Source organism: Gallinula chloropus (genome assembly GCF_964237585.1).
Source record: "Gallinula chloropus genome assembly, chromosome: 11".
NCBI classification, from domain to species: Eukaryota; Metazoa; Chordata; class Aves; order Gruiformes; family Rallidae; genus Gallinula; species Gallinula chloropus.
Genome location: NC_140096.1, coordinates 9,157,885 through 9,183,092, shown reverse-complemented (window position 1 = coordinate 9,183,092; position 25,208 = coordinate 9,157,885). Strand labels below are relative to the sequence as shown.

At 59.0% G+C, this 25,208-nt stretch overlaps 3 protein-coding genes across 3 annotated transcripts in view; 1 reads left to right on the top strand and 2 right to left on the bottom strand.

Annotated features, from left to right (window-relative positions):
- The window catches only part of STARD8 (StAR related lipid transfer domain containing 8), a 45,546-nt gene extending 44,338 nt beyond the window's left edge, over nucleotides 1-1,208 (bottom strand). The window contains exon 1 of the mRNA XM_084269194.1: nucleotides 1,070-1,208. Within this exon, the coding sequence (XP_084125320.1) occupies nucleotides 1,070-1,114 (45 nt within the window). The 5' untranslated portion in view covers nucleotides 1,115-1,208. The remainder of the gene's footprint in view (nucleotides 1-1,069) is intronic.
- A 15,506-nt stretch (nucleotides 1,209-16,714) lies between these two features.
- On the bottom strand, nucleotides 16,715-21,043 carry YIPF6 (Yip1 domain family member 6). The gene is made up of 7 exons (XM_084269087.1): nucleotides 20,984-21,043; nucleotides 20,064-20,192; nucleotides 19,314-19,392; nucleotides 18,899-18,941; nucleotides 17,768-17,893; nucleotides 17,515-17,672; nucleotides 16,715-16,959 (listed from the first exon to the last, which is right to left on the bottom strand). The coding sequence occupies exons 1-7, from the start codon at nucleotides 21,020-21,022 to the stop codon at nucleotides 16,841-16,843; spliced, it is 693 nt and encodes a 230-aa protein (XP_084125213.1). The 5' UTR covers nucleotides 21,023-21,043; the 3' UTR covers nucleotides 16,715-16,840.
- Nucleotides 21,044-21,626: 583 nt separating this feature from the next.
- OPHN1 (oligophrenin 1) overlaps nucleotides 21,627-25,208 on the top strand; it is a gene marked incomplete at its 5' end in the record, with an annotated part of 48,722 nt that continues 45,140 nt past the window's right edge. Inside the window, one exon of the mRNA XM_084269252.1 lies at nucleotides 21,627-21,780. Coding sequence (XP_084125378.1) covers nucleotides 21,627-21,780 — 154 coding nt within the window. The remainder of the gene's footprint in view (nucleotides 21,781-25,208) is intronic.

Below are 25,208 nucleotides of genomic sequence, written 5' to 3'. Positions count from 1 at the left end.
TGCCCACACCACTGCTTGAAGCCGCCTGTCTCCACACCACCAGCATGATGGCAGCAACAGCTCGGGGCCCAGAGGGTTAACAGGGACACACTAAGCTCTCTGGAGACAGCAGGGACAAGACAGCTACTAAAGTTATTAACCAATTTCACAAATGTCATTTTTAGACTGGACTATTTTCAGCTCCGTGCTGAAGCCCCGGGGGAGCCCCAGCATTCCACACCGGCACAGCCGGCGTCGGGAGGGGCTTCACTGCTTCTCCCCATCTGCAGACCCTGCAGTCCACGTTACTGGTGCCCCCAAAACCTGCCCAGCACACCCACACTGCTCCAGCTGGGGACAGCATGCCGGGCAGGGCAGAGGGGCCATTGGAGGAAGAGCCATGCTATTAAGAGGCAGATGAGGAATTAAACCCCAATGAAAAACACCAGATGCCACAGGAGCCACTGCTACAGGAAATTAAAAACTGGGGGCCCCGACTCGCTGTTCCTTTGTCATCCCACTCGCAGCCCCCTCGTTCCCCCAGGCCAGCCAAGCCAGATGCAACTCGAGGTCCAGGCGAGCCTCAGTTTGTGGGGTGCCTCCAGCCCCCTGAGCCCCAGTTCATGGGGTGCCCCCAGCCCCAGTTCACAGGATGCCCCCAGCTCCCCGAGCCCTGGTTCACAGGGTGCCCCCAGACACCCAAGCCCTGGTCTGTGGGGTGCCCCCAGCCCCCGGACTGTGCACACTGGGGTCTGGCAGCACACACATTGCTCCCTGACCACACTGTAACCGCCAGTGCTGCACCCACCACGCTGCCTGTGCTCGGGACGGGGGTGACATGACGGATGGGTCCTGGCAAGCACGGGGCGTCCTGGTCAATGCACCCACGTACGGCCCATCCAAAATTAACCTTTCACGTGTGTGAGGAGCACGGGCATGGCACCCCTCCAGCACAGACGTCAGGCACCCTTTGCAAGCCCCAGCCCCCCCCAGACACACCTCCCCGGGGTCCCTTCCGGCAGCTTCTCCTGAAATCAGGTTGGGGGGGTGTCTCAGAAAGACAGACACCGTTAAATAGCCAGGTCCTTACCTTGGCTCTTTTGAAGCAAGCCCAGAAGAAATCCAGCAATGGCATGATGGGCCGGGCGGGGGGCGGGCACAGAGCCCCCCTAGACCGCGGCGCTGCCTTGGGGCATGGGCAGAGCCCACTCCAGCACCCCCATGGCCGCTGCCTGTGGCGTGGAGCTGGGCAGAACCCGGAGCGGGCAGGAGCTCGGCACAGGCAGGGAGGGAGGAGGCAGCTGCTGCGGAGGCGGGCCAGCGATTCAAACCCTGCACCGTTACTCAGTTGGTCGCGAGCAGCTTTGGACGGCGATTGAAACTCCCTGAAGATCGCGAGTTTTAAACAGCTCCAGCCTTTCCTCCCTGGCCCCTGTGCCCCAGCAGCGCTCTGCTCCAGGCAAAGGAAGGGAAGAGACGCCCCTGGAGCCGCAGCCGCCGGCGCCTCGCTGTCAAAGGCACATGGAGGGCGTTGGAAACCCAAACCCTGGCCGGTTTAGGTTTCACTCCAGCCCCTGCTCCAGCTCCCGGCAGCCGCAGACAGGCTGAAAGGCTCCTGACACCCCCTGTCCAGAGCCCAGGCTGCAATGCTGTCGTCCCTGAACGCCCCCACCACAACCTGTGCCACGCTCCCATGCTGCAGCCCCACAGCAGGCAGCGGAGCCAGCACTGGGCACGGCTCGGCAAGTCGGCTGCCCTGACCCCAGTGTGTGGAAGGAGGGGAAGCTCAGCCCAGCCATCAGACGGGGCTGCCCTTCACTCCTGCTCACAGCCCCCAGCTCCCTTCCACAAAGCTTCAGCACGCTGCACCTGGGCCAGGACCCTGCGGAAGGCAGAGCCAGACTCCTGAGCGAGCCCTGCAGTGCCCAGGCCCCCGGCAAGAAGCCCTCCCACGGGCACAACAGAACGGCCCCACGGGGAGTTCATTAGGACAAGGAGCAATGGCAAGGCCAGGGCTGAGCCACTGTCCTGCAGCATGCCCAGGGACACACAGCTCCGGCCCACTGCCCCTGGCTGCTCCCAGGGATGATCCCTACACAGCTCCGGCCCACCGCTCCTAGCTGCTCCCAGGGATGATCCCTACACGGCTCTGGCCCACCGCCCCCGGCTGTTCCCGGGGATGATCCCAGCCCTGCGTGCTCACGGCAGGCAGTGGCCTGTGCCGGCGTGCAGGAACGTGGCAGCTCTGCTGTAGAGCCAGACCCCAGCAGTTGGCGTGCAGCTGCCGAGCCCCCGCCAGACATCAGCGAAGGGGGTGCTGAGCCAGCCTCAAGATGCCAGCAGAAGGGAATACCATGCGGAGAGGAACAGGGAAGCCAGCACTGCATGAGCAGGCCGTGGGCATGCCATGGTGGGCAGCAGCTCCTCCTGGCCACCAGCACTGTTGAGCCAAGGGGCTTGCTCAGAGCCCAAGCCTCCGTTACGGTGGGATGGGTGCCAGCCGTGCTGGTGCTCTCAGGGGTGACGTGGAGTCGGCGGCCATGGCTCCTGGGAAGTGGGAGCAGGGGGATAAGGCAGGGACAGCAGGGCAGAAGATATAACACAGGGGAGCTGGGGAAGCTGCACCTGCCCAGGGCAGGTGGCACGGGACACCCATAGTGTCCCACACCCAGGCCCTGACCTGCAGCATTGCCCCGGCCGCACTGACATGGCCCCGGCGGCAGCACAGGGACAGTGTCAGTCCCAGCACCAGCTCCAGCTGCCTCCTTCCATCTCCCCTTGCTCATTCCTCAGCAGCATTTTGGCACTGCTCCCAGGCTTGGCACTGGCTGCAGCTCCTCCGCTGTGTCCCTGTGGCACCGGGCCAGCGCAGAGGGCTGGGGGCACCAAGGCTCAGCGTAAGCTTTATGTGTCAGCCCCTGTTCCCCTCCAGCCCAGGGCTGGGGACACAGTCTCATCTCTATGGGACAACTGCCCAGGGTTCACCTTTCCTAGCGAGTGTTCATCCCTATAAGAGGGTTTGCACTGGAGGCAGAGCCAGGCACTGCAGCTTGGGGATCAGCCACCCAGTCCCTGCTGCCGCAGGGGTCACAGCTTTTATCCCGAGGGCTTTCAAACACTTCCCCAGGGTGGATGGAAGCAGCAGGGATGAGCACCCATTTCCAGCCATCCCCATCCGGGTCGCTGGGTACCACCACCACAGTATTGCAGCTGCCACGGGACCACCCCGTGGCCAGGCCACCAAACGACACTGCCACCACCAGACCTTGCCAAAGACACTCCCAGCCATCATCACGCAGGGAAACTTCTCCACAGGGCTTTGCCCTGGGAGCAGGGTTAATGGGCAGAGCCGGGCTGTGAGAGCTGGGCTCGCTGCCCGCAGGATGCACTGCTGGAGCAGGGAGCAGGCAGGGGCACACGCATGTGCATGGGCCAGGGGGTAGCCAGAGCTCCTGCCCTTGGTCTGGTTTTGGTACGGAGACACACTCTCTCCTTTCCATCCCTGCCAGGGCTGGGGCTGGATGCAGCCCTTCCAAGAGGGACAGTCCCCTCAGGGACAGTGGCACAGCCGTGCTGGGCTCCTCTTCCCATCACAGCCTTGTCCCTCAGCAGCACGCTCTGCTCTGAGAGGGTGGGGAACTGTCTGTCCTGGGGAGCACAGGCAGTGTGTTGTGTGGCAGACAGACATCCTCCAGGTAACCAGACAGAGGTGGCTCTGCCCTGCCAAAATCTTGAAGAGAGGGGGCAGCCCTGCAGCTTCACCCATCACCAGCAGCCCCGGAGCAGGGCTCCATGCCCTGGCAGCAGGAATTCCTCCTCCCTCTTCCTCCAACCCAGCAGTGCTGGTAACAGAACGCTGTCTCCTTCCCCAGGCCTGGGAGACAAACCACAGAGGTTTCTGCATACTTGTGTACCTTCTTCCTTCCCCTCCCGTCATCCCAAAAGCATTCCAGTAATTTTAAAGCTGGGATCCCTCCCCAGCACACCCTGCGCTGTCCTCAGCAAGAGCAGGTCCTGGGGTGGGTGCCCTGCAAACGGCTGGAGCCAGAGCACTCCGAAGTGCCTGTTTCTGCCCAGGGATGCTGGGACACAGCTCCACCGCTGTGCTGGTGATTCCCAGCGTTTCCCAGGTACCTGCTCCACACACATCCCCAGGAAAAGCAATTTCTGTTGAATACACGTATATTTATACACAGGCATCACCGTGACCCCCAGGCTTACGGGAGAGCCTGCTTTAAACTGCTGTAAAGAGCTGATCCTAGAGAAAACTCTGCTCTGTGCAGGCTCACAAAGAGTTTCACAGGTGTGGATGACACCAGCCCTGCTCCATCCGCTGCCTGTGCACCCAGAGCAGGGCTGGACATCGGGACACACAGCCAGACCCAGCACTGACACACAGGGCTCTCCCAGAAGTCAGGGGGCAGGGCTGGCATTTGGGATGACAGGTACAGCCTCTTCCTGCCACTGATCATCCCCCATCAGCTCTGGACAGGCCTGTGTCCAGGAGCTATCCCTGTGCCATGGATGAGCTATCGCTGTCCCAGCTACTGCTCAGCAGCACCCCGGCACAGCGCCGATCCCAGCTGGAGGAGGCAGCGGGCCCAGCAGCATCCTCACCTCGCTGGCAAGGGAAGCCAGCGCTGTTGGGAGAGTTCCCAAGGGCTGGGGCTGGCCCTGCTCCTGCGGGAAACCGCGGGGGGTGGGAGGTCTGGAGAGGTGTGAGCCGGCGAGCCGTGCTGTGCCGTGCCGTGCCAGCCCTCAGCACGCAGTGATTTTCCACTTGCTGCTGTGTGCAGCCCTTCCCGGGGTCAGGATGGGAGCAGCTCTTGCTGAGCAGGCAGCTCCCAATTAGCACAGCAGGAACAGGAACCCTTTTCTTCTCCAAAGGCCCCGTTGCAGGGCTGGTGCTGGCAGCATGGGGCTGCCCACGCTGGGCAGAGGCTGCAGTGCCACGCGGGTGCCGAGAGTAGAAGCAGACAAACCACAGAACCTGCTGCCATGGGAAGCAGCAGTGGGGGGTTTGAGGAGATTTAAGCCTTCCCAAGGACAGGGTCGAGGCCCCTGTGCCCCCCAGGGCAGCACATGGTGCCCCACGGCCAGGGCTTGGGCAGTGATGGCATCCCCACACGGCGCTGGGCTCCAGTGGTCCCTGCCCAGCTTGGTGCCAGCCTATGGAAGAGGCACCAGCCACCACCATGGCCAGACCTCTGAAGCCCCCTCTGTGAATGTCACAGAGCAGCAGCAGACCTCCTGAGCTTCCCGCTCTCCCCCTGCTACCAGGGAGGCAGAGAGATGAGCTCCCTGCCGCCTGCAACTGCTGCACTGTCCTGCCCTTCAGAGGTTCCTCACCAGAAACTCCAGTCTCAATGGGCATTGGGGAACATGAGAAAACAGAAAATTTGGGGTTTTTCATTGTTTCTTTGGTTTCAATGCTAAAAACAAACCCATGAAACAGGGGTCCTGTCACCTCTCAGACCCAGTCCCTCATTTGTCACCCTCACACCAGGGCTCCCAGCTTCTGCTGCTCACCCAGACACTACCAAATGTGCTGGGGACAGAGGTGCAGCCCGGCCAAGCAGCCCTGGCTCTGCCACCACCCACATCCCTCAGCCATCCTCAGTGCCCTGAGAGGGGGTGGCAGCACCCGGACGGATGCCCGGGGCGCAGACAGCACACTCTGGGGATGGGTGCTGCCTGGAAGGGGGGCACAGGCAGGGGCTTGGTTGCCATGTGCTGCCACAGGCTGCAGCAGAGACCCAGCGCCATGGGAAAGCATATCCCTCTCTGATGGACAATTAAGCAATTACTTAATACCCACGTACCGGCCCATGCGGCACTGGGGTGAGCGGGGCACCTGGCAGCCCCCCACCCCACAGCAGCAGAGCACCAGGGTCCCAGGGTCCCCACAGCACATCCCATGGAGAGCCAGTGGAGGAGCCGGACCTCATCCTCTCCCACTGCACCCTCTGACCCCACATAGGTTTTCCCAGCCCGGGCACACACCAAACTCCCTGGGATGCCTGGAGTGAGCCCGGCCTTGCCCATGGCTGCAAGAAGCCCCCTCACCCTCCTCAGTCCCCTCAAGGGTCCCAGCAGGGGCTGGATCTGTGCAGTCAGCAATGCTTCCATGGAATTTCTGATGCACAAGGTGGGGAATGCTCCTGCCCCAGCACACCAGGACCTGGCTGGATCTGTTAGCCAGGAAGTTTACTGGTGCTGAAGTTCCCAAATTCCAGTTAAATTCCAGGCTCTCCCTAGAAGCTGGCTGTCTCCCCTCCCCCAGCCAGCTGCTGCACAGCCAGGGCTAGCTAGGACCCCCCCCAGCTTCTCCAGGGCTGCGGGCAAAGACAGTGACACCAACAGCAAAAAATAACCCCCCAGCCACGGCAGGGGAAGCAAGAATAACCTCCAGTGGGGACAGGGCTCTGCACAGCCTGGCCTGGGGACACAGCCATGGCGGGCACCCCTCAGGAATACACAGAGCAGGGGCATCACGGGGACACTCTGGCTCCTGGCTCCATCCCTCCCCCTCCTCCATCCACCCACGGCAGCTGCCCTGCACAGGAGACTCTGGGCTCAGCCTCCCATTGCCGCTTCCAAACACACTGGCCCAGCACAAGAGCCACGGCCACCCCTCGCAGTCCCTGCTCCAGCTGCACCCTAAGAAGTTTGGTTGGAGTCAGGGGTGCTGCAGAGCCCAGGGCAGCTATAACACACCCAGCAGCTCTAAAAACCAACCCCAGGCAGCAGAGCCAGAGCCGCCTCCCAGGCGGGTGCAGCCAGATGCCAGTGAACAGACGGGACTGACCCACTCATGTATCTCTGCACATGGCTCCAGCAGCAGCTGCTGTCTCCCAGATCCCAGCCCTAATTCTGGCTGAGTTTGGGATTAATGACCAAGGGGGAGGCACCTCTGTGGGTGCAGTGCTGAGCAGGCTTTGCATGTTTAACTCTGTGTGATGAATTTGCACACAGCCTCCTCTCTCTCTGGGTATGGGGGACGGTCCAGCCCTGCGCACACCCACAGGATGCCAGCCCCTGGACACAGCGACAGCTCTTCCAGAGCCAGAAACCAAATCCTCTGATGGTTCCCATCACCAGTGTGTGCATCCCCAGAGCAGGTGGGACCCAAAGGTTCCTGCAAACCATGCGTGCCCAGTTTGCCTTACTGGGCTGTGCTGTCATGCTCCAGCACTTGGGGGTCTCCGGGCACTGCTACCATGAGCAAAGGGCTGCCTGGCCAAACCAACCTCCTTCCCAAAATGACACAGCAGGACCGCAGGGCAGAGCTCAGGATACAGTCAAAGCCCAACTGTGCTGGGCTGGTCCTGCAGACACCCCACAGCAGCACACCCCAAAGCTGGGAGGGGACCCAGACAGGCACGGAGCCAGCAGCACGGTACTGTTCCCTTCAGGAGCATGGCAGAGGCCATTTAAAACAATCTGGCATCAGGCACGGCTTCTCCAGGGACCCTTCCACAGCCACCACAGTGGCAATGTCCATCCTTTAGGCACAGGATGCAGGCACGAGGGGACACTTCTTGCTCGGGAACAGCAAGTGCCCGTCCCGTGCCCACGGGCAGTGCAGCCCAGGGGTGGGATGGAGCCTCCCTGGGGGATGCTGGGAGGCTCAGGCAGCTCCAGAAAGCGCTTCTCATACAAACCCTCAGCACACACAAAAGCCTTATTCTTCAGCAGCAAATTCTTTCCTGCCCCCAGCCCCCCACGGCCGCATCCCAGCCAGAGCGTCCTGCCCCCGGCCCCGCGCCAAGGGCTGGGCTGGAGCAACGTGCTCTGGGTCCCTGCTCTGAAGCACATCAAGAGGGGGAGCAGGAACAATGAGGGAAGGTTAAACAGACTGGGTGTGGGCAGAGAGCACTGAGCCTGCTCCAGGCCCTTTGCTGTGGCTTGTTTCTCTGGTTCAAACCCACCAGCATGGAAACATCCAGCATGGAAAGATCCGTGCCCGAACCTTGTGCCTGAGCCAGGTCGCAGCCCCTGACACAACCCAAAGGAGAAGAAAAAGCATTTCTCCTTCCCAAATGACAGACACCTCAAGGCTGCTGGGCCAGAGCCACCTCCAGCCTCTGCCCACCTCTGTGCTCACCTGGGGCCTCAGACCAGCACCCACCACCCCAGGACACGGCTTGGCTGGGGCTGGGGGCCAGACCGGGGTGTCTGTGAGCAGGGCTGCTCCATCCCTGCTGTCGGGAAGGTTTGGAGCCCCATGGAATGGGCCGTGAACCCATCCCAGCTCTGCCACATCATTTCACTAAAGGCCAGCTGGATCAGGGGCAGAGGTGGGCGTTAAACAAGCCCTGTGTAAATCATCCTGCTGCCTGTATAGGCCTGCAGCAGCCACACAAAATGCCAGAACCTGGGAAGAGTCACACAGCCTAAGGGAAACCCAGCAGCTCTTGCTGGGCTCCAAGATTCTCCCCCCTGTGGAAAGCATCGAGCTCCCCACAGCCCCACACCTTGTGTCAGGTGGGAGCAGCGATGGAGGAAGCTGCCCATGGCTGCTCCACTCCTTCCTGCGTGCCAGGCAAAGGGCAGAGCCAGTGCCAGACAGGAGTGGCAACTGCCAGGAAGCGAAATGTGGGTCAGGGACTGCAGCCCAGCACCCATCGGCACAGGGGAAAGGTGGCTCTGGGGCAGGGGAGGAGCTGTTAACTTCAAATCTCTCTACCCTGTGGATTTTCCTTCACAGCACCTGTCACACCGAAACGACCACTGAAGCAGGGCACACCTGTATGTACACACACCTGTATGTACACACACACACACACACATATATGTATGTACACACACACACAGACTCATACTGGCAGCAGGAAGAAGTGCCAGGGGCTGGAGAGCTGCAGGAGCAAAGGTCTGACAAGGCTGAGGCCAGGCAGGGAAATGGCACCACAGAACTGCCCTGACAGCAGCACCCAGCCCAGCACCATCCCACCTCCAGCAATGAGAACCAGGCTGTGTCATGTGGGGAAGCAAACCAGAAGGTCCAGGCTGGTGTGCTGTGGGACCAGGGGCTGCAGGACCAGGGGCTGTGGGACTGGGGGCTGCGGGGCTGGAGCTGCCTGGAGCCCCTCTGCCCGTGTCGCTATGGGGACAGGGCTGGTGGGGACAGGGCTCCCGTCAGCCCTTTGCACCCAAATTCAGAGGCAGACAGAGGCCTAGAGGGGCATTATTGTCCTATGAGTCTCTTGTGAACAGGGACTCAAAAGGGAGGACAGAGACCATATCTGGAGCACAAACAGAACGAGCCGGGAGCTCACCCAGGAGCCTGTTGGGCCACAGCAACCCTGAGCAGAGCCCATGGTGGGCCAGCCCCAAGGCAGGAGGAACCCTCAAGCTCTGGCTCCCCAGGCAGACAGGCACCTGCCACAGCACCCTGAGCTCACGACCAGCTGGGCACCTCAAGGGTGCAGGTACGGGGGTGCAGGTAACGGGCCCCCCAGTCACCACCGCTCCAAAGCACCTTGGCTCTGGCTGTGAACGTGCCAGAGAGACAGATACACTTACCAGCTGGCCAGGCCATGTCTTTGTTTCCCCAGGAGACAGAGAGACAGCTTTAACCTCATCTTCCTCCCAGCCTGGGGTGTTGTGGTATCTCCCCTGGCCTGCCTGGGGCAGCCACTCTGGACCAGTTTCTTCATGCTGGAGCATGTGCCCACGTCTTGTCCGAGAACATCCACCAAAGGCCAACACTTCACCACCACCAAAAACTTCACTGCTGCCTGTCTCACCCCCTCTGCACCCAGCCTGCTCTTCAGTGAGGCTGATGAGCCGTGGACAGGGCCCCCAGGTTCTCATGGGGACAGAGCCACCTGGGGAGGGCAAGCTGCTGTCATCTATCAGCATGTAGTCAAGCTCGTCCTTGGGGCTGTGCTCACTGCTCCTCTGACAGAAGAAGCCATAGGCACCTTCTTCATCTTCCTCCTCCACCGAAGAGGGCTGGGTCAGGAGCTCCTGGTGCTGGCCTGCAGGCGGCTTTGCTCGGTGCCCAGCACTCCTCACCTCCATCATCCACAAAGGGAGAACTGTCAAGGCAAAACCATGACTTCTTAGCAAGAACCACACAGAAGACAGCACTTACTTTACTTTCCCTTGGTTTGCACTCCACTGGAAAGGGACACAGCAGTCTTTACTCCAGGTATGTGCATGCTTTACTCCCTGGAGCACCCAGACCCTGCACCACCAGTTTCTGAGGCTGCAGCTGTGGAGCTCAGCTGGCTGAACCTCCAGCCTGGCTGAGAGATGCTTTACACCAGCGAGTACCAGTTGGGAACACAGTAACCAACACCAGCCACTATCCTGCAGCGCTCCCTGTGCTGCCTGCTCACAGATCTCCCGCAGAAGGTGGTACCTACACGGCGTCATCGTGCCCCCAGCCCAGCCTTCCCACCTTGGTTTTGAGTCTTTGTATCTCCCTTAAGGCAGGGAAGTCCTGGACCCTTTTAGCAGGAGCTGGTGGTTCACCTTATGCTCTTCCCACCGCCAGCCACGCAGCACTGGGGGAGAGATGGGGTTTGTGGGGTGTCATGGGGGCTGTTTCACCCAGGTGCCATCCAGAGGTTTGCTCCACACCCACACAGCACAGGAGATGCTGTCCCAGGCTGCCCAGAGGAGCTGGGGCCACGCCTCCTGCACGTGCAGGAGCTCAGCCGATACGCGTGGCCATCGTTCTGTCTATGGCAGCGCTGGGACAGCTCGTGTCCCCCCTCAGCCCCGCGCGCAGCGGCTCATCAGGCACAGAAGGCTCCAAGGGCCAGATGTGGGTAGGTGCCGGGTGCAGGGAGGCCGTGACACACTGAACAAACCCATCCCTGCTCACTTCCCCTCCGAGCAAACGGCTGTGAACTCTGAAACGGGGGCAGAGGTTCAAGGAAAACAACCAAGGGGAAAACACAGAGCAATCCTCCCCACCCCAGCGAGCGCTTTGCTCCCACTGGGATCGAGAACCAAATCTAGGGCAAAACCTGCAAGGGTGGGTTCCCTCACCCCTGTCTCCCAGGGACCTGTCCCTGCTGCAGACACGCCGAGCCCCCACCCACACAACACAGCCACCATCCCCCAGCAAGGCCCAGCAGCACAGTGACCCTTACGTGTGTCGACGCCGGCGGCCCCACACGTACGAGCTCCCGGCTGCACTGTGCCTCCAGCCACGGGACCCTCCTGCAGCTCAGCCAGGCTCCCTGTGTCACTCACTGCAGCCGCACCTTCAGCTGTCCTCGCTGCTGCAGACTCGTCCCGCTGGCGCTGGGGGATCCCAGCTCCCCAGCCTGCAGACCCTCGGCACGCACGCTGCCGGCACACAGCCTCTGGGCTGGGTATGGATGATCAGGAGAACCAGCAGCCCCCAGCTCGGCTTCCAGCTCCCACAGCCATCTCAGCAGCTACCTGTCAAGGAAGGCAAAGGTCGGGAATCACGGGTTCACTGTGCCAGCCAGCAACAGGTTACTCCCCGATTTTACTGGGAGAGCCCTTCCCCTGGCTGCTGCTTACACCATTCCTGTGCTGTAGGGCACGGTCGGGCAGTAACCTCAGAAAAAAGAAAAGCCCATCTTGCCCAGCATGAAAGCTCTCAGAAAACCAACCCAGAGCCCACAGAAAACACCCATTGCAGCCACTGGTGAAACCTCAGTATTTTCAAGTCCTTGGGGACCAGTCAGCCTGCACCCATGTTGAGTTACGCTCCCCTTTTGGGGAGGAACAACCCATCTGCTCAGTGAGCTGCAGCCACAGACTGTGGCAAACTGCTGACAGCCCAGGTGTCTCGCACCAGTTCCTTCCATTGCAATAGTTTTGCTTCCAGGAGAAGGGTAACAGACTGCCAAACACAGCGAGGTCAAGGTCCTGGGCACCTCTGACCCCCCTGATAACAACATCTCTGGAGAATACATAAGGCAAGCTGCTCCGATTGCTCCAGCCAGGCTCCAAAAGCAGGATCACCTTCATGTTTGCTACTCACTTGTGTAAGATCCATTCCCAAGCGTTAAGCATGTAGTGAACCCTGACCGACCGTGTAAAGGGATCTAAAATTCCCTCAGTTTATACTCACCAGTGACTATGAGGAGGGTAAAAGCAATAGTGCTGAGCGATGCTCTGCGATACACAGTGTCAGAGGCTGGTGGCAAGCTTCAGAGTACACACACAGCAGCTGGCGAGGGGAGGGAGATAATCCAGAAGGTCCTAATGATTTCCTGCACACAGCTAAGTGAAGTTACTTCAATGTGTATCTTGGTTGTTCTCATCTTGAGGGCGGGGGGGAAAAGGAGACCCCCTTAGTTGCTTCCTGCTGCCCCAGTGACTGAAATACCCTGTGGTGACTGGAAGTGACCTTCCTGCTCCAGACTGCCAACACACCATGGAAGAGGCAGAGCAGGTGGAGACCTGCGGCATGAGTGGGTCGGGCACGATGGCACAAGCCTCTCACACATCGGTGCAGCAGCTCGGTGTGAGGGACTGCTGCATCCCTGCTGCATTCCTGCTGCATCCCTCCTGCATCCCCACGGCCGGGGCGCAGGAGCAGCTGGGGATGCAGTGAGGAGCCAGGCTGCGAGTGCCAGTGAGGTCCTGCCGCCCTCTCGTGCCCACCAGCACCTCCTGGCCTTGGAGCAGGCTGGGTCCCCGCTGCCGCTGCTCCTTGGCAGAGGCATCCGGCTGCTGCAGGGACCCGCTGGCAGCCCGGCGTGCTGCAGGAGCTCAGACACACTTCAGGTGGTTCACCCGGACCCCAGTACAGGTCCGTGCTGCTTTTCGACTGCCAGCCATCCAAGGCCACTTCCACGTTTGTGCTCCCCGTGCCTTTAGCCCCCTCACACTGCACATGGTGCCAGGGCAGGCTCTGCTGGGCATTTCCTGAGACCTCCCCCCAAGGAGAGAGGGTCTGCCTGCTGAGTGCTGGTGTAGGGGTAAGCCAGCACAGCTCCTCGGGGTAAGCCAGCACAGCTCCTCGGGGTAAGCCAGCACAGCTCCTCGGGGTAAGCCAGCACAGCTCCTCGGGGTAAGCCACACAGTGCTCCAGGCCCCCTGGCACAGCTCTTCAGGGGCCCTGGAGCTCCAGGACCAGGTGGGAGCACAGGTAAGGTCCAGAGACAGGCAGGTCCAAGACACCACTAGCAGGACCAGCTGGAAGGCAGGATCAGCACACATCTACGTGTGTGGAACAGCAGCCATGCTCTTCTCAGAGGGGAAGGCTTCACACCTCACCCACGTGCTCTTCCCAACCCGTTAGGCTGTCAGCACACACATGAAATGCCCAAGCCCATCCTGAGGTCATGGGACAAGGACATTCAGCTGGTTGCCCCCAACCCCCCAAAGCCCCCCAGCCCACGGTGCTGCACCCACCCTCACAGGCAGCCCCCCAGCACCCACTGCCCAGCGGCACAGCAGACACAGCACTCTGTACCCACACAGGATTGCCCATGTGCCTTTCAGTGTGCTTTTAATTTATAAAGTTAAAACAAATACATTCTGCTCATCGGCATTAAATAATCATCATTCAATTCAGATTCGAATACATACAACAACCTCAGTGGATAAATAGTATTAAAAACAACTTAGTAGGAAAGAAAGCCTGGTTGATGCATCAATCATCCACCTTCTCTACAGAAAAGTTAAACTACTTCATTAAAGGTGGGAGATTGGCTTTTCTCCTTGCTACCCTTCCCTCAGCCAGCTTCAGACAAGAAGAAAGAGCCCTCTCCCCCCTGGAAGGATGACAATCAAGTTACCACATCCCTTTTTCCAACAGATTAGAGATAGGTGTCGAGCAGCACTGCCCTGCTTCTGGAGGAAGGTGTCCAGTAACCAGCTGAGCAGCACAACCACACCCTGCTCGAGGGGTGGGTGCTCCCATCCAATGCCATCATTTGACAGGAGCATCAGCAACAGGAGTCCCAGGCTCCCTGTAGCCAGCAAATAAGCTCAGGGCATCCCACTTGCCAAAGCCTGGAGTTCCTCGGGTTGTGCCATGGTGTCTGCTCTAGGGACACCCTGCTGGCCAGGGAGAGCTGGTCCCACAAGGCTGTGGCTGTACAGGGCGCTGGGCTGAGGAACAAGGGCCAGGTTTGGCTGCTTGAGTTTCTGAAGCCACAGCACAGAGTTCATCTTCAGTCGCTGTGCTGCTCATTCCCGCTGCTGCTCAGTGCTTACTCTGCCTTTCCAAGCAGTTGTACTCACCCAAAAGGGCTCAGCTTTTTAGACAGGTCATTGAGTGGGAAGGCCAAGCTGCTCTTGGGGAAGCTCCTCCAGAGCTGGTATTACATTGTGGCAGGGAAATGACCGTCGACCAGACACGGTGTGACAGCACCAAGCACATCTCACCCACCAGGCAGCTGCCAGTGAACAGGGCAAGGAGCCACAGCAACACAAACATCCTCCACCCTCTGCTAGAGGAAACAAAACACTACCCTACTTAAGACATTGAACTATGCACCTGGAGGGATGAAAAATCAGGAAATCTGGATTCCTACCTGCATCCTGCCAGCTAAAACCTTCAGGCACATTACATCTTTAGTGATAGAGCCCCACCAAATAACACACAGCTTTAGAAGATGACAGTCTCCATGCTAAAGGATCACCAGGAGTCAAAAACAAAGAGGCAAAACAATCCCACCTCCAGAACCAGCATTTCTGCCTGTTCTTTCTGACTAAAAGCAGCTCTGGACTCCAAACTTTAGTGACCAGTTGAAAAGTAAATCCAGTTCCTATCAAAATAAGGTTCTTCTCTCTGTGTAAGCCAAAAGCAGAACAAACCACCATGAGACCTGCATCCATGGCAAAAACAAGCAAGGAAAAAGCTGTGATTTTAATTCCTTTTAAACATAACTTTCTGTTCAAGAGGATGACATGCTGCTCCAGTTACCTCTCAGGTGCAGCAACAGCTTGAATCACAAGACAGTACAGAGACTTCTCTAGAAGCATGGTTGGATTCCCGTGCTACAGCAGGAAAGATTTGGCTCAACAAATCCCACTGCAGCCTCCAACAGCTTCATGAGCTACTTCCCTTGAGTCCTCCTGTCCCTTGACTCCTCCTGTCCAGCTCCACAAAGCCAAGCTAGTGTTTAACGAGGGAAAACCCTGTGCTGAAAAGGAAAGTCCCATTCCACAGTAGTAACTCAAAGAATTTAAAAACTTCCCTGTTCCCATGTTATAATCACGTCGGTGAAATACGAGAGCAGCACCAACACCATCCCTGTCACACGCTCACCGTGCAGCAAAGCTGGGTCCCTGCTGAGCAACTGATTCTCCCTTCCCTCTGCTCCACACACACACTCCATCTGCAGCTTGAAACCTCTGACCCAACCACCATCAGAACTGCACTCCTGTAGGTAAATACACAGCAGCCCCTTGCCCACCCCAGCAGGACCCACACCTCCCCCCCAGGTCTGTCTGTGTCACCAGAGGACAAGGAAACAGGACACTCTTTTTCAGGAAGAGTGACATTTTTAACAGCAGCTTTTGCAGCCCCCAGTGTTTCACAGCTCTCCCTCTGGATTGATCACCAAAAATACCAGATAACAGAAATAATCTCTGTACAGCTTCCCAAAAGGGGTTCTCCAGGTCTCCACTGCTGTGCTGAAATATGAATGACACACATGTACACCCACGGCGGGGTCTGTGGGCAAGGATGAGGCCAGCACAGCTGCAGGACCTGGAGATGAAAGCCTCCTCACCTTTTATCAAAAGGAGTAAGAAAAAAACCCAAGCAACAGCTAAACCAAAACCCTACAGGACAGTTCCTCACATCTCCTGGTCAGTTCAAACAGTGCACAGACTCGTGAGCTTCCACCTCGCTGCCCATGTGAACTGCCAAAGGAAGAGTCACAGGGAGCAGGGAAGGCTGGAGCACACAGCCCACGTCAGAGCAGCCACCACCTTCACCACCCTTTGGTTTCCTTCCTCCAACCCATTTCAGAATGGAGGCACAAGCCCTGGGGTGGTACATCAGCACCCAAGTACCTCACAGACCAAATCCTCAACCTTCTCAGGCTTGCTGGTTTTTAACCTACCCACACGGACTTTACTAGCTGCTCCCCAGCTTTCCAGTCTCAACACACACAGAGAGCCAAGTCCCCAAAGAACCCAGCCTTGGCTGTTTCTCCAGGACTTGTAACTCTCTAATCCAGGGCCACGGGCAAAGATGTAACTGTCCAGTGTAGGCATGATGCCCATCCCGCGATACCATGGAGCTGAAGGCCTTGGTGGAAATGCTCTTTCTAGACACACAAAGGGATGAAACACATACATGACACATGAGCAGAGGCAGCTTCCTCCTGCCCAGCTCTGAGTAACTCACAACAGACCCAACTTCTCTCCTGCTGGAACCCGCCCGGAGCAAAAGCTCAGGGTCCTGTGATGCTCTATGTACATGTCCCCGCTCTAATGGCAGGAGAGAGGAGGCAATCACATTTCTTCACTACCCTACATGTAACAAGAATGAAGTTCTATTATTTCATAAGGCATATTCATCTCCAGGGAGAATCCAAGCACAGCAAGAACTCTAGGGAGTCGTGCCATCCTGTAAGTTCATCTTCACCTCCCCGACGCCTCGATGCTCCAGGACCTCCCGCCCTGCTCCTCAGGCAGGACAACCCCTGTCACAGTGGGCATTATTTACTCATCACAACTAAAGAGCAGGGCTAAACAAACAGCCCCCAGCAGCTGGACCTCTGTATCTTTCAGAAAGAGGGACACACAAACGACCATGTTTTGCAGTTCTCTGGCTTTATCCCACAACCTGCCTTTTCACAATACCTCTATATATATAAATTAGAAGGAGATAAAGCCAAGGACTAACTGCAGCGTTCATGGAAAGACTTCTGTCCATGTTAGAGTCTCTTGGGATGGGAGCTCACTGGGGTGTGAAGGTGAGGATCATCCAGCTGATGACGAAGTAGAAGAGGAAGATGGGGTACACCACCAGAGCTTTGCGGTTTGGAGGCTGACTGTCTGCCAGGAAAGCCGTGGATGCTGGGGAAGAGGAGAACACTTGAAAGGTGAGCAGCACAAAGCTCCCAGTCTGAGAGCCACAGCAGATGTTAATAGGTTTGAATTAGGGCCTGTGGTAGGATTTCACTGGGAAGGGAAACAGAGCAAGGCACTGCTCAGTGCCAGCAGGCTACATCACCAGCTAAAACTTTCTTTAGCACAGAGAAACGCTGATTAACATTCTGTAACGAGTCAGAGTCCCCATGGAGAACAGGAGAAACAATGCAACTGCAGGAAACCAGCATTTCTAACAGCATGTGTGACACAGATCACAGAATGAAACAAGCAGTGCTCTCACACAGGGTTACTGTTAAAGTACTGTCCTTCTCCTGATGGCAATTTGCAAACAAACAGGGAAATCACCAGGAGCAGAGGCTGAATCTCTGCCAACACAAGGCCTGGGAGAACTATTCTGACAAGTATGTCAGCCCAGGCAGCACCTTCACCTCCACCCCCCCTGGTGTCACCCAAGGGAACATGTGCAGATCAACCCCTGCATCGTGCACGCAACAACGTTGTGCCAAGAGAGGAACTCACCTAGTGTTGACCAGCCAAACATAGCTACTACTACAATAAGTCGTATGATGAAGCTGATGGTCCCAGAACCTGCCAGCAGCACCAGCCTGCACACCAGCATCGCTACCGTCAGGGGCAGGACACAGTAACCCAGGACACACAGGCTCTGGAAGAAAGATCTGGAGGGACAGGAAGGGGAGCAGCAGTCACACCAAAGCTCTGCTGAAACCCCCCACACTCCCCTTTTACCTCCTGCTCCATAACCAGCACTCACATGGTTCCTCCAAGCAGCTTTGAGTTTAGTGTGATGACAACTGCTCCGAACCAGATGATGACAAAGACCTCAGCAAACTGGGGGCCTCCATCGTCTTTGCTGTCTGCTGCTCCTCCCTGAAGCATCCTGTTGTGGGAAACAGGTAAAAGGAGTCAGGAGCAACTAATGAGGGGTTTTTCTACGACAGGAGAGCCTGAAACACTGATCCCCAGTCATTTTTCTATGTGTTATTTTTAGCAGTATTCTCAGCTTTGCAAGAGGAAGGAAAATGGTTGTGGCTCAGCTGAGGGCTGCTCAATCCATTTGTTTACTCATTTTGAGGACTGAGAGGAGAATAAAACCATAGACAATGGGCTAAGAGGTGAAAACTAAAGTACCAAAAGAGCATGGCAACCTCTGAAACCAGGAGTGTGGCATATGATAGAACATGAAGGCCAGAAGGAAAGCTTGGAGTCACTACAGGACACGAGCAACACAAAGCCTGGATTGGGGTATTAAAATTACACTGTGCACTTCTGCTAAAGCTTTACAACACTGAGGTGCTGGAGCACATCCAGAGAAGGGCAATGGAGTGGTGGAGGGTCTGGGGCACAAGTCAGGTGGGGAGTGGCTAAGGGAAATGGGGGAGGTTGGGTTGGAGAAGAGGAGGCTGAGGGGAGACCTGCTCACTCTCTACAACTACCTCAGAGGAGGGTGTAGCCAGTGTGGAGGTTGGTCTCTTCTCCCAAGTAACAAGTGACAGGACAAGAGGAATCAGCCCCCAGGACAAGAGGAATCGGCCTCCAGTTGCCCCAGGGGAGGTTTGGATTGGAGATGAGGGAACCCCCAAAGGGTTGTGAGCCCTGCACCAGTCTGCCCAGGGCAAAGGGGCAGCCACCATCCCAGGGAGAGGGGGTTAAAAGCAGCGTAGATGTGGTGCTTGGGAACATGGTCTGGTGGGCTAGGCTGTGCTGGGCTAACAGCTGGACCCCATGGCCTCAAAGGTCACATGAACTTGATCTCAACACAGGTAATCAGAGAACTTTAGTTTTAGTTTAGTTTTTTCAACGTAAGAGACTACAACCCCCCATAAGAGACTATAACACAAGAGACTATAACCCTGCAAATCATCCCCCTTCTGCAAGTACTCACAGTGCCAGCGAGACACACAGCACCAAAGGGCCCCAGAGATCCCCTGTGGGCAAAGGAAAAAACAACCCATCAACACCACAGAATGACACTCAGTTCCCTGTCCCCAGAGCAAGAACACACCGTTCCCAGCCCAGCATGTCACTACACCAACCCCACCATACCAACCAGCACCCTCCACACCACCTTCTGTAACACAACCTATCCCAGCCTGCCAAAGCTGCACCTTCTGCAGACCCCAGCACATACTCCACATCTCCAGAGCTTTGCTCCCACTCTGGCTCTTCCTGTTTGGACTCAGCATTCCACAGCAGCACGGGCACTGCTAACCCCTGTTCCACCCAGCTCTCCCCTGGCCCAGGAAGGAGAAGCCTGGAGGCAGAAGCCCTGCTCAGGATTGTGACCCTCTCACACGTACAGTCTCTGAGGAGTGCACTGCTCTTTTTTGGGTACATGACGTGGATGAATTTTTTCCCAACAGCCTTCAGGTCTCTCATCTGAAATAACAAGCAACACTGCAGTTTAGCCCTTCATGAAAATCACTGCTGACAACAAAGAGGAGTGACACAGTAAAGGAGTACTGATGGTAAATCACACCAGGCTCCAGCCCAAAAATGTTGGTAGCATCCTCCACAACAAACACCACCTACTTTTTCCTGCATTCTTTAAGCTCCACAGTATCATATCTTTCAGTAACACCCAGCTGAACACAGGAATTTGCTTGCTCTTCTAGGAAAATAAAATTGATGATAAATCCCATAAGCCAGGCGATGTTTTCCCCAAGCTCTACCTGAGGCCTTTGTGAAGATTTTTGTCATCACAGAGACAATTTGAGGCCACAATTCAGATATTCCGACCCACAAGAACAGCTGCCCAGGGATGTGGTTGAGTCACCTTCCCTGGATGTGTTTAAAAAAAGGGTAGATGAGGTACTTAGGGATATGGTTTAGCTTAGGATGGGAATGGTTGGACTCGATGATCAAAGGTCTTTTCCAGCCTGGTGATTCTGTGACTTTCCAGGGCTGGTTCTAAATGAAAAGTCCCCAAGCTTACAATCAAGTGCAAGGCAAGCAGAGCCACCCCAAAAAAGGCACAGGTTTTTGTGTGACAGCTGGGCACAGACACCAGCCGAACAGGTGTTTGAGCAGAGGCAGAGGCCCAGACTCACAATGGTGTCCCTGACAGGCTCATCCAGCGTGGAGAAGTCCTCGTCGGGCGAGTGGGAGCTGACGGGCACGGTGATCTCCCCCTCCACCGGCACGTCCCCCGATATCGACACATCTGCCAGGCCTGCAAACTAGAGGGGTTTAAAAAGCCTTTAGAACAACAGAAACACACACCAGCCCATAGTCCCTCCGGGTGTTTTTCAGCTGGGTTCAGGGTGAATTCAAAGCTACAACCCGCAAATAACGTGGCCGACAGCGGAGCCCGGGCACTGCCTGCTCGAGCTAAAGGGCTCGCTGTCTGGGGCCAAGAGGAGCTCTGCAGAGGCAGGGCACTGCTGCAGCCCGCTTTCCAGCCCCTGATTACCGAGCAACAATTAACGGAGGCTTCCTAAGCCACGCGATGCCCGCCAGCGGCACCGGCCGCACCGGCCACGCCGCCTTCCACCGCTCGCGAGGAGCTGCGCGGCCGCCCGGAGCCCAGCCGGGGCCGCTGCGGGCCGGGCGGGAGCCAAGCCGATCCCCCCGCCGCACCCACAGCCAGGAGCCAAGGCGGAACCGCCCGAGCAGGTCTGCGGCGAGCTGCGGGGCAGGCGGAGGGAGCGGCAGGAGGCGGCGGCGCCCGGGCCTGCGCCCCGCAGGGCCTCCCAGCGCCGCGCCGGCCGGCCCCGCGCCCGAGAGGCGGGCTGGCGCCGCTCCGGGAGGTGGGCCGAGCGCCCCAGCCCGCACCGCGGCCCCGCACCGCGCCCGGAGCTCCCGCAGCGCCGGGGCCCTGTCCTGCCCGGCAACGGCCCGGCGGGCCGCGCTCCCCGCGGCGGCCGCAGCCGAGCGGAGCGGCGGCGCCACTCCGCCCCGCTCGGAGGGTCCGGGGCGTGTCCGGGGCCTGCCCGGCCCCCCACCCACCCTCTCCCGCCGCCCCGCTCACCAGCGGCTCCGCAGCCCCGCTCCCCTCCGCCGCCGCCATCTTGGCTGCCTGGGCGACGTGGAGGCCGCGCGGACGTCATCGCCGCGCGCGGCGGCCGTGGTCGCGTCACGGGCCGGCGGGGCGTCCATGGCAACGCGGGGCGGGCACCCCCACCCCGCCGGCAGGGGGCGTCCTCGCCGCGCTCAACCGGCCTGGCCCGGGGCCCCGGCCCGGCGGGGGACAGCGGGGAGCCGGCCCGGCGGAGCGGCAGCGGGGGTCGAGCCCGCCCCGCCCCGCCCCGCCCCGCCCGCTGAGCCCCGCGCCGGCGGCTGCGCGGCCGCTCCCCAGGCAGCGAGCACCGCTCCTCTCCCCCCACCTCGGGGGCTGCTCGGGACCGGCCCCGCCGCACTACAAGTCCCGGCAGCGGCGGCGCGGCCGGAAGCGGGGGTCGGGCGGGGCGGGGGTCGCTGCAGACCCGTAGCGGCGCGGCCCAGCGAGACCCCGCCCGCCTGAGCCTGCCGGGGCCGGGCCGTGGGCGGTGCCCGCCGGGGCGGTGGTATGGCCGCGGAGCGCCGCGCCCGGGGCGGGGGGAGGCGGCTGGAGCTGTAGCCGCGCCCGGGCCGCCCGCGGTGCCGGCGGCGGGAGGAGCGGCCGCCGCGCAGCCATGGGGCACCCGCCGCTGGAGTTCAGCGACTGCTACCTGGACAGCCCCGACTTCCGCGAGCGGCTCAAGTGCTACGAGCAGGAGCTGGAGCGGACCAACAAGTTCATCAAGGAGGTGATCAAGGACGGCAACGCGCTCATCGCCGCCATACGGGGTGAGCGGCGGCGGCCTCCGGCGCTGCGGGAGCGGGAGGCGGCGGGAGGGGGCCGGGGCCGGGCGGAGCAGCCGGCGCCGTTCGGCCCCGCGTCGGGGTCCCCCTCGCACATCGCACCCCGGGGGCGGGACGGGGCCGCGGGTGTCCGCCTCGGCTCGGCTCCCCCGGGGCTCCCCGCCCCGGCTTTCGGCAGACGCCCCTCTGCCGGCATCGCCTCGGCGGGCGGGGCGGGCCGCGGGCACCCACCTGCCCCCGCCGCACCCGCGGGTCCGTCTGTCTGTCCGGCCGGGGCTGGCCCTGCGCGGGCACCGGCCGGGCTCCATCGTTCGGGCGAGCTGGGCCGGCCCCAGCGGCATGGCCAGGCTCCGGGGGCTCGGGCCGCCGGGCTCTTGAGGCACCGCCATCGCTCGAGGGAATAATCCTGTGTTTGGGGAAGGTGCTGGATCCTTTTCCTTCAGGAGAATGGGTGGAGCGGGACCGGGGTGGCACAGGTCACCCATCACCTCATCCCCCAACCCTGTGTCCCGGGGACCCGCTGCCAGCCTGGGCTCTGTGCAGGAGCAGCCTTGGGCCTTCTTTTGTCACAGCTGCTCTGTTCTGTCCTCTGCTTCGTGTAGCAGTGCTGAGAATCCTTTGCAGTCAGATACAGGCTTCAGTGGTGACGTTTGGGAGCCCCTTGTTGGGGAGTGAGGTGCCCAGACCAGGTAGTGCCATCCCCATCCACGCTGCCCGGTGTGTTTAACGCTCCCCTGACCTGCCCAGGCTCATTCTGTTTGCTTCCAGGAGCTGTAGCTCTGCTTCCCCCGTGGTGTCTCTCCTGCTTTTCCAAACATACATGAAAACACAGCCAGGAAGGCCTGACCCCCTCCAGCTCCGTGCTGCGCTTGCATCAGCCCGAGCACAGGCACATGAAGCCATCGCTGGGGCAGACTCTGACTGGGGCTGGTTTTCTTGCCAGCTGGTTGGGTTTGAGTTGGTATTAATGGGTTTGGTCACTGTCCCTTTGTTAAGAGTAATTCAGAGCTTCCTCGTTACCGAGGCCGTGACTGGAATAGCCCGTGTTTGCCCATCTGGAAAACAGGGAAGACAAAAGCTGCTGTGAGGGAAATGGGAGACGTCACAGGGCTGCAGGACGCTGAAGGGTACTGCAGAACCCCAAACCTCTGCTCAGCCCCGGGGGAAAAGCAGCAGCCCACACTGCAAAGCTGAGAGGCTTTAACAAGCCTGCATGTTAACATAAATACTGTGCTTTTCCTCCCCGTTTCCCTTTGCAGTGTCCCTTTTAAGCCCCAGTGCTGTGCCTGGAGTAGGGATGTGCAGGATTCTGCTGGCTCAGCAGATCGTCCCAGTGAGACGGGCAAGGAGGAAGGAGAGAAGTGGAAGGAAACAGAGTACACCCAGCCAGCACAGATAATTCCCCCCCCCCTAGGACTGAGGAACCCCCGGGAAGCTGTGGGGGTGTTTTTGTGCTGACTTGTTTTTCATAAGCGTGGCTGGAGCAGGAGGTGGGGTGGCTGCTGGGGGAGCTGCTGGGGCTGGGACCCGCCTGGGCTTCCATCAGCTCTCGGGGAGTCACACCCCAACCCCCCTTTTACAAAGAGATAACTGTAAAGAAAATTGTGGGCTTTCTTCTGAAGCCTGTCTGTGTGCACAGGATGGTGTGTAGGAGTTTGGGGCTGCTCCCTGTCCACTGCTGGAGCACCTGGGGCTGAGGGCTGGTACGTCCCACTGCCTGGTGATTCACTCCTGCCCTTTGGCAGCTGGATCGAACCCTCAGCACTGGGAAGCAAAGGTGTGAAAGGGAGTGAGCTCCCTTCATCAAGGATTAATCAGGGTGATTGTTCCGATTGGTCTGTGTGCAGAGGTCCTGTCCTCCCCCTTACCCTCTTAGTGGGTGAGGCTCCTTCTTGGTTAAACCTTTGGTCGAGCTGATCCAAGCTCTCGACGCACCGCGCTGAGCACAGACCTCTGTGAGGTGTGTGTGCTGTCTGCATGGTCGCTGGGGAAGGAACACACTTGGGCATCCCACGTAGAGCCAGGCTGTGCCCTGTTTGGAGGCTCACAGCGTGTCTAACACCTGCTGTCCCAGCTGGTGGGCTCAGCCTGAGGCACAGGCACAAGCTGCCGAACAAAAGGCGTGACGCAGGCACAGCAACGCTCATGCAGACCCCCGAGGAGAGACGTGTGGGCCCTGCTGTGGGGAGATGGGGTCTGCTGGGCTCTACTGATCCTCTGGAAGCACTGAGTGCCCAGGCTCTAAACCCTGTGGCTGCCCAGAGCTGTCTGTTCCGATTGCCAAGTCACAGGGAACAAAGTGAGTGTGACTTTCCATGGAGCTCTGCAGGACCTTCGGCTCCTGCGCTGGGTGAAGCCGGGTGGTGTTGAGCTGTCTGTGATACAAGGAGCATGTATGTTGTTGGGATCGTCTCAGCCTACCTGCTGGGAGGTATTAGGAGTGTTCCAGTGGAGTTTCTAGAAGCTGAAAAGGAAGCAAACCCACTCGGCATCGCTTAATCCTGTCAGCAGCACAAGCAGGGCATCCATTGTCTAATAAACGCTGCTTTGGTGGCTTCGTTTGGAGATCTTGGGGTGTCTCCTGATGCTCCCATAGCCCTTTTACCACTCGATTAATTCACCATCATCTCATTAGTAGCAAATTAATATGTGAACTTGAGTGTGGGGTTTTTAAACCAGTTATCCAGGTATAACCTGAATTCATTACCGCTTCAGCAGTGGCTGGCTGGCGGTGTGCTGCTGAGTGGGATGGTTGCTTGTGGCACAGCGCATGTACTCCCTTCCCCTGGCTGGGTTTGGGCCCATCTGCTCTGTCCCACGGTGATGGCGAGCGGTGAATCACCAGGAGCGTGGCCTGGCTGTGATGTGCTGGGGGGAGCAGCCTCAAGGCAGCCGTGTCTCTGCTCCAGACTCCTTCACTGGGGCTTGTACCCCAGGTCTCGAGGCTTGCTGTGACCCAGGCCCCTCCTCGGAGGGGAATTCCTGATGAGCTGGCTGAAGTGTTGTCTAATCCCCTTCCCCAAGTGGGTCCCGTGTGGGGCACAAACAAGCAGTGCCTGTGCTTCTCAAGGAGGGGACCCTGCTTGTGAGTGCCCAGCCACTGCCCCAGAGGAGGAGAGCTTGTTCCCCCTTCCCACGGGAGATGCTGTAGCATGGAGATGTCCCTGACAGGGTGTCTGTCAACATCACTCCACAGCATTGCTGCCACCCAGCTGAAACTGCCACCCCTGAGCTCCCTGGTGGGGAGGCTGGGGTGATGGGGATGATATGGGGCTGGGTGAAGAAACTCATCCTCTTCCCAGCTGCCGCCGCTCTGCAGGGAACATCTCCTTTCACGTTTCTAATGAGGAGCCAAATTGCCCTTCCCCACCCCTGGGAGAGGCTGGAACCCTGGCTGGAGCCAGGGTAAGCGC

What these genes read in the sequence shown, in the direction of transcription:
- YIPF6 (XM_084269087.1), bottom strand. Translation starts at nt 21,022, where the DNA reads ATGGCGGCGGCGGAGGGGAGCGGGGCTGCGGAGCCGCTG. An exon ending in AGCCTGTCAGGGACACCATT is followed by an intron (nt 19,393 to 20,063) that starts GTGAGTCTGGGC and finishes TTGTTATTTCAG; the next exon opens with ATGAGAGACCTGAAGGCTGT. An exon ending in CTGTGTGTCTCGCTGGCACT is followed by an intron (nt 17,894 to 18,898) that starts GTGAGTACTTGC and finishes TTCCCACAACAG; the next exon opens with GATGCTTCAGGGAGGAGCAG.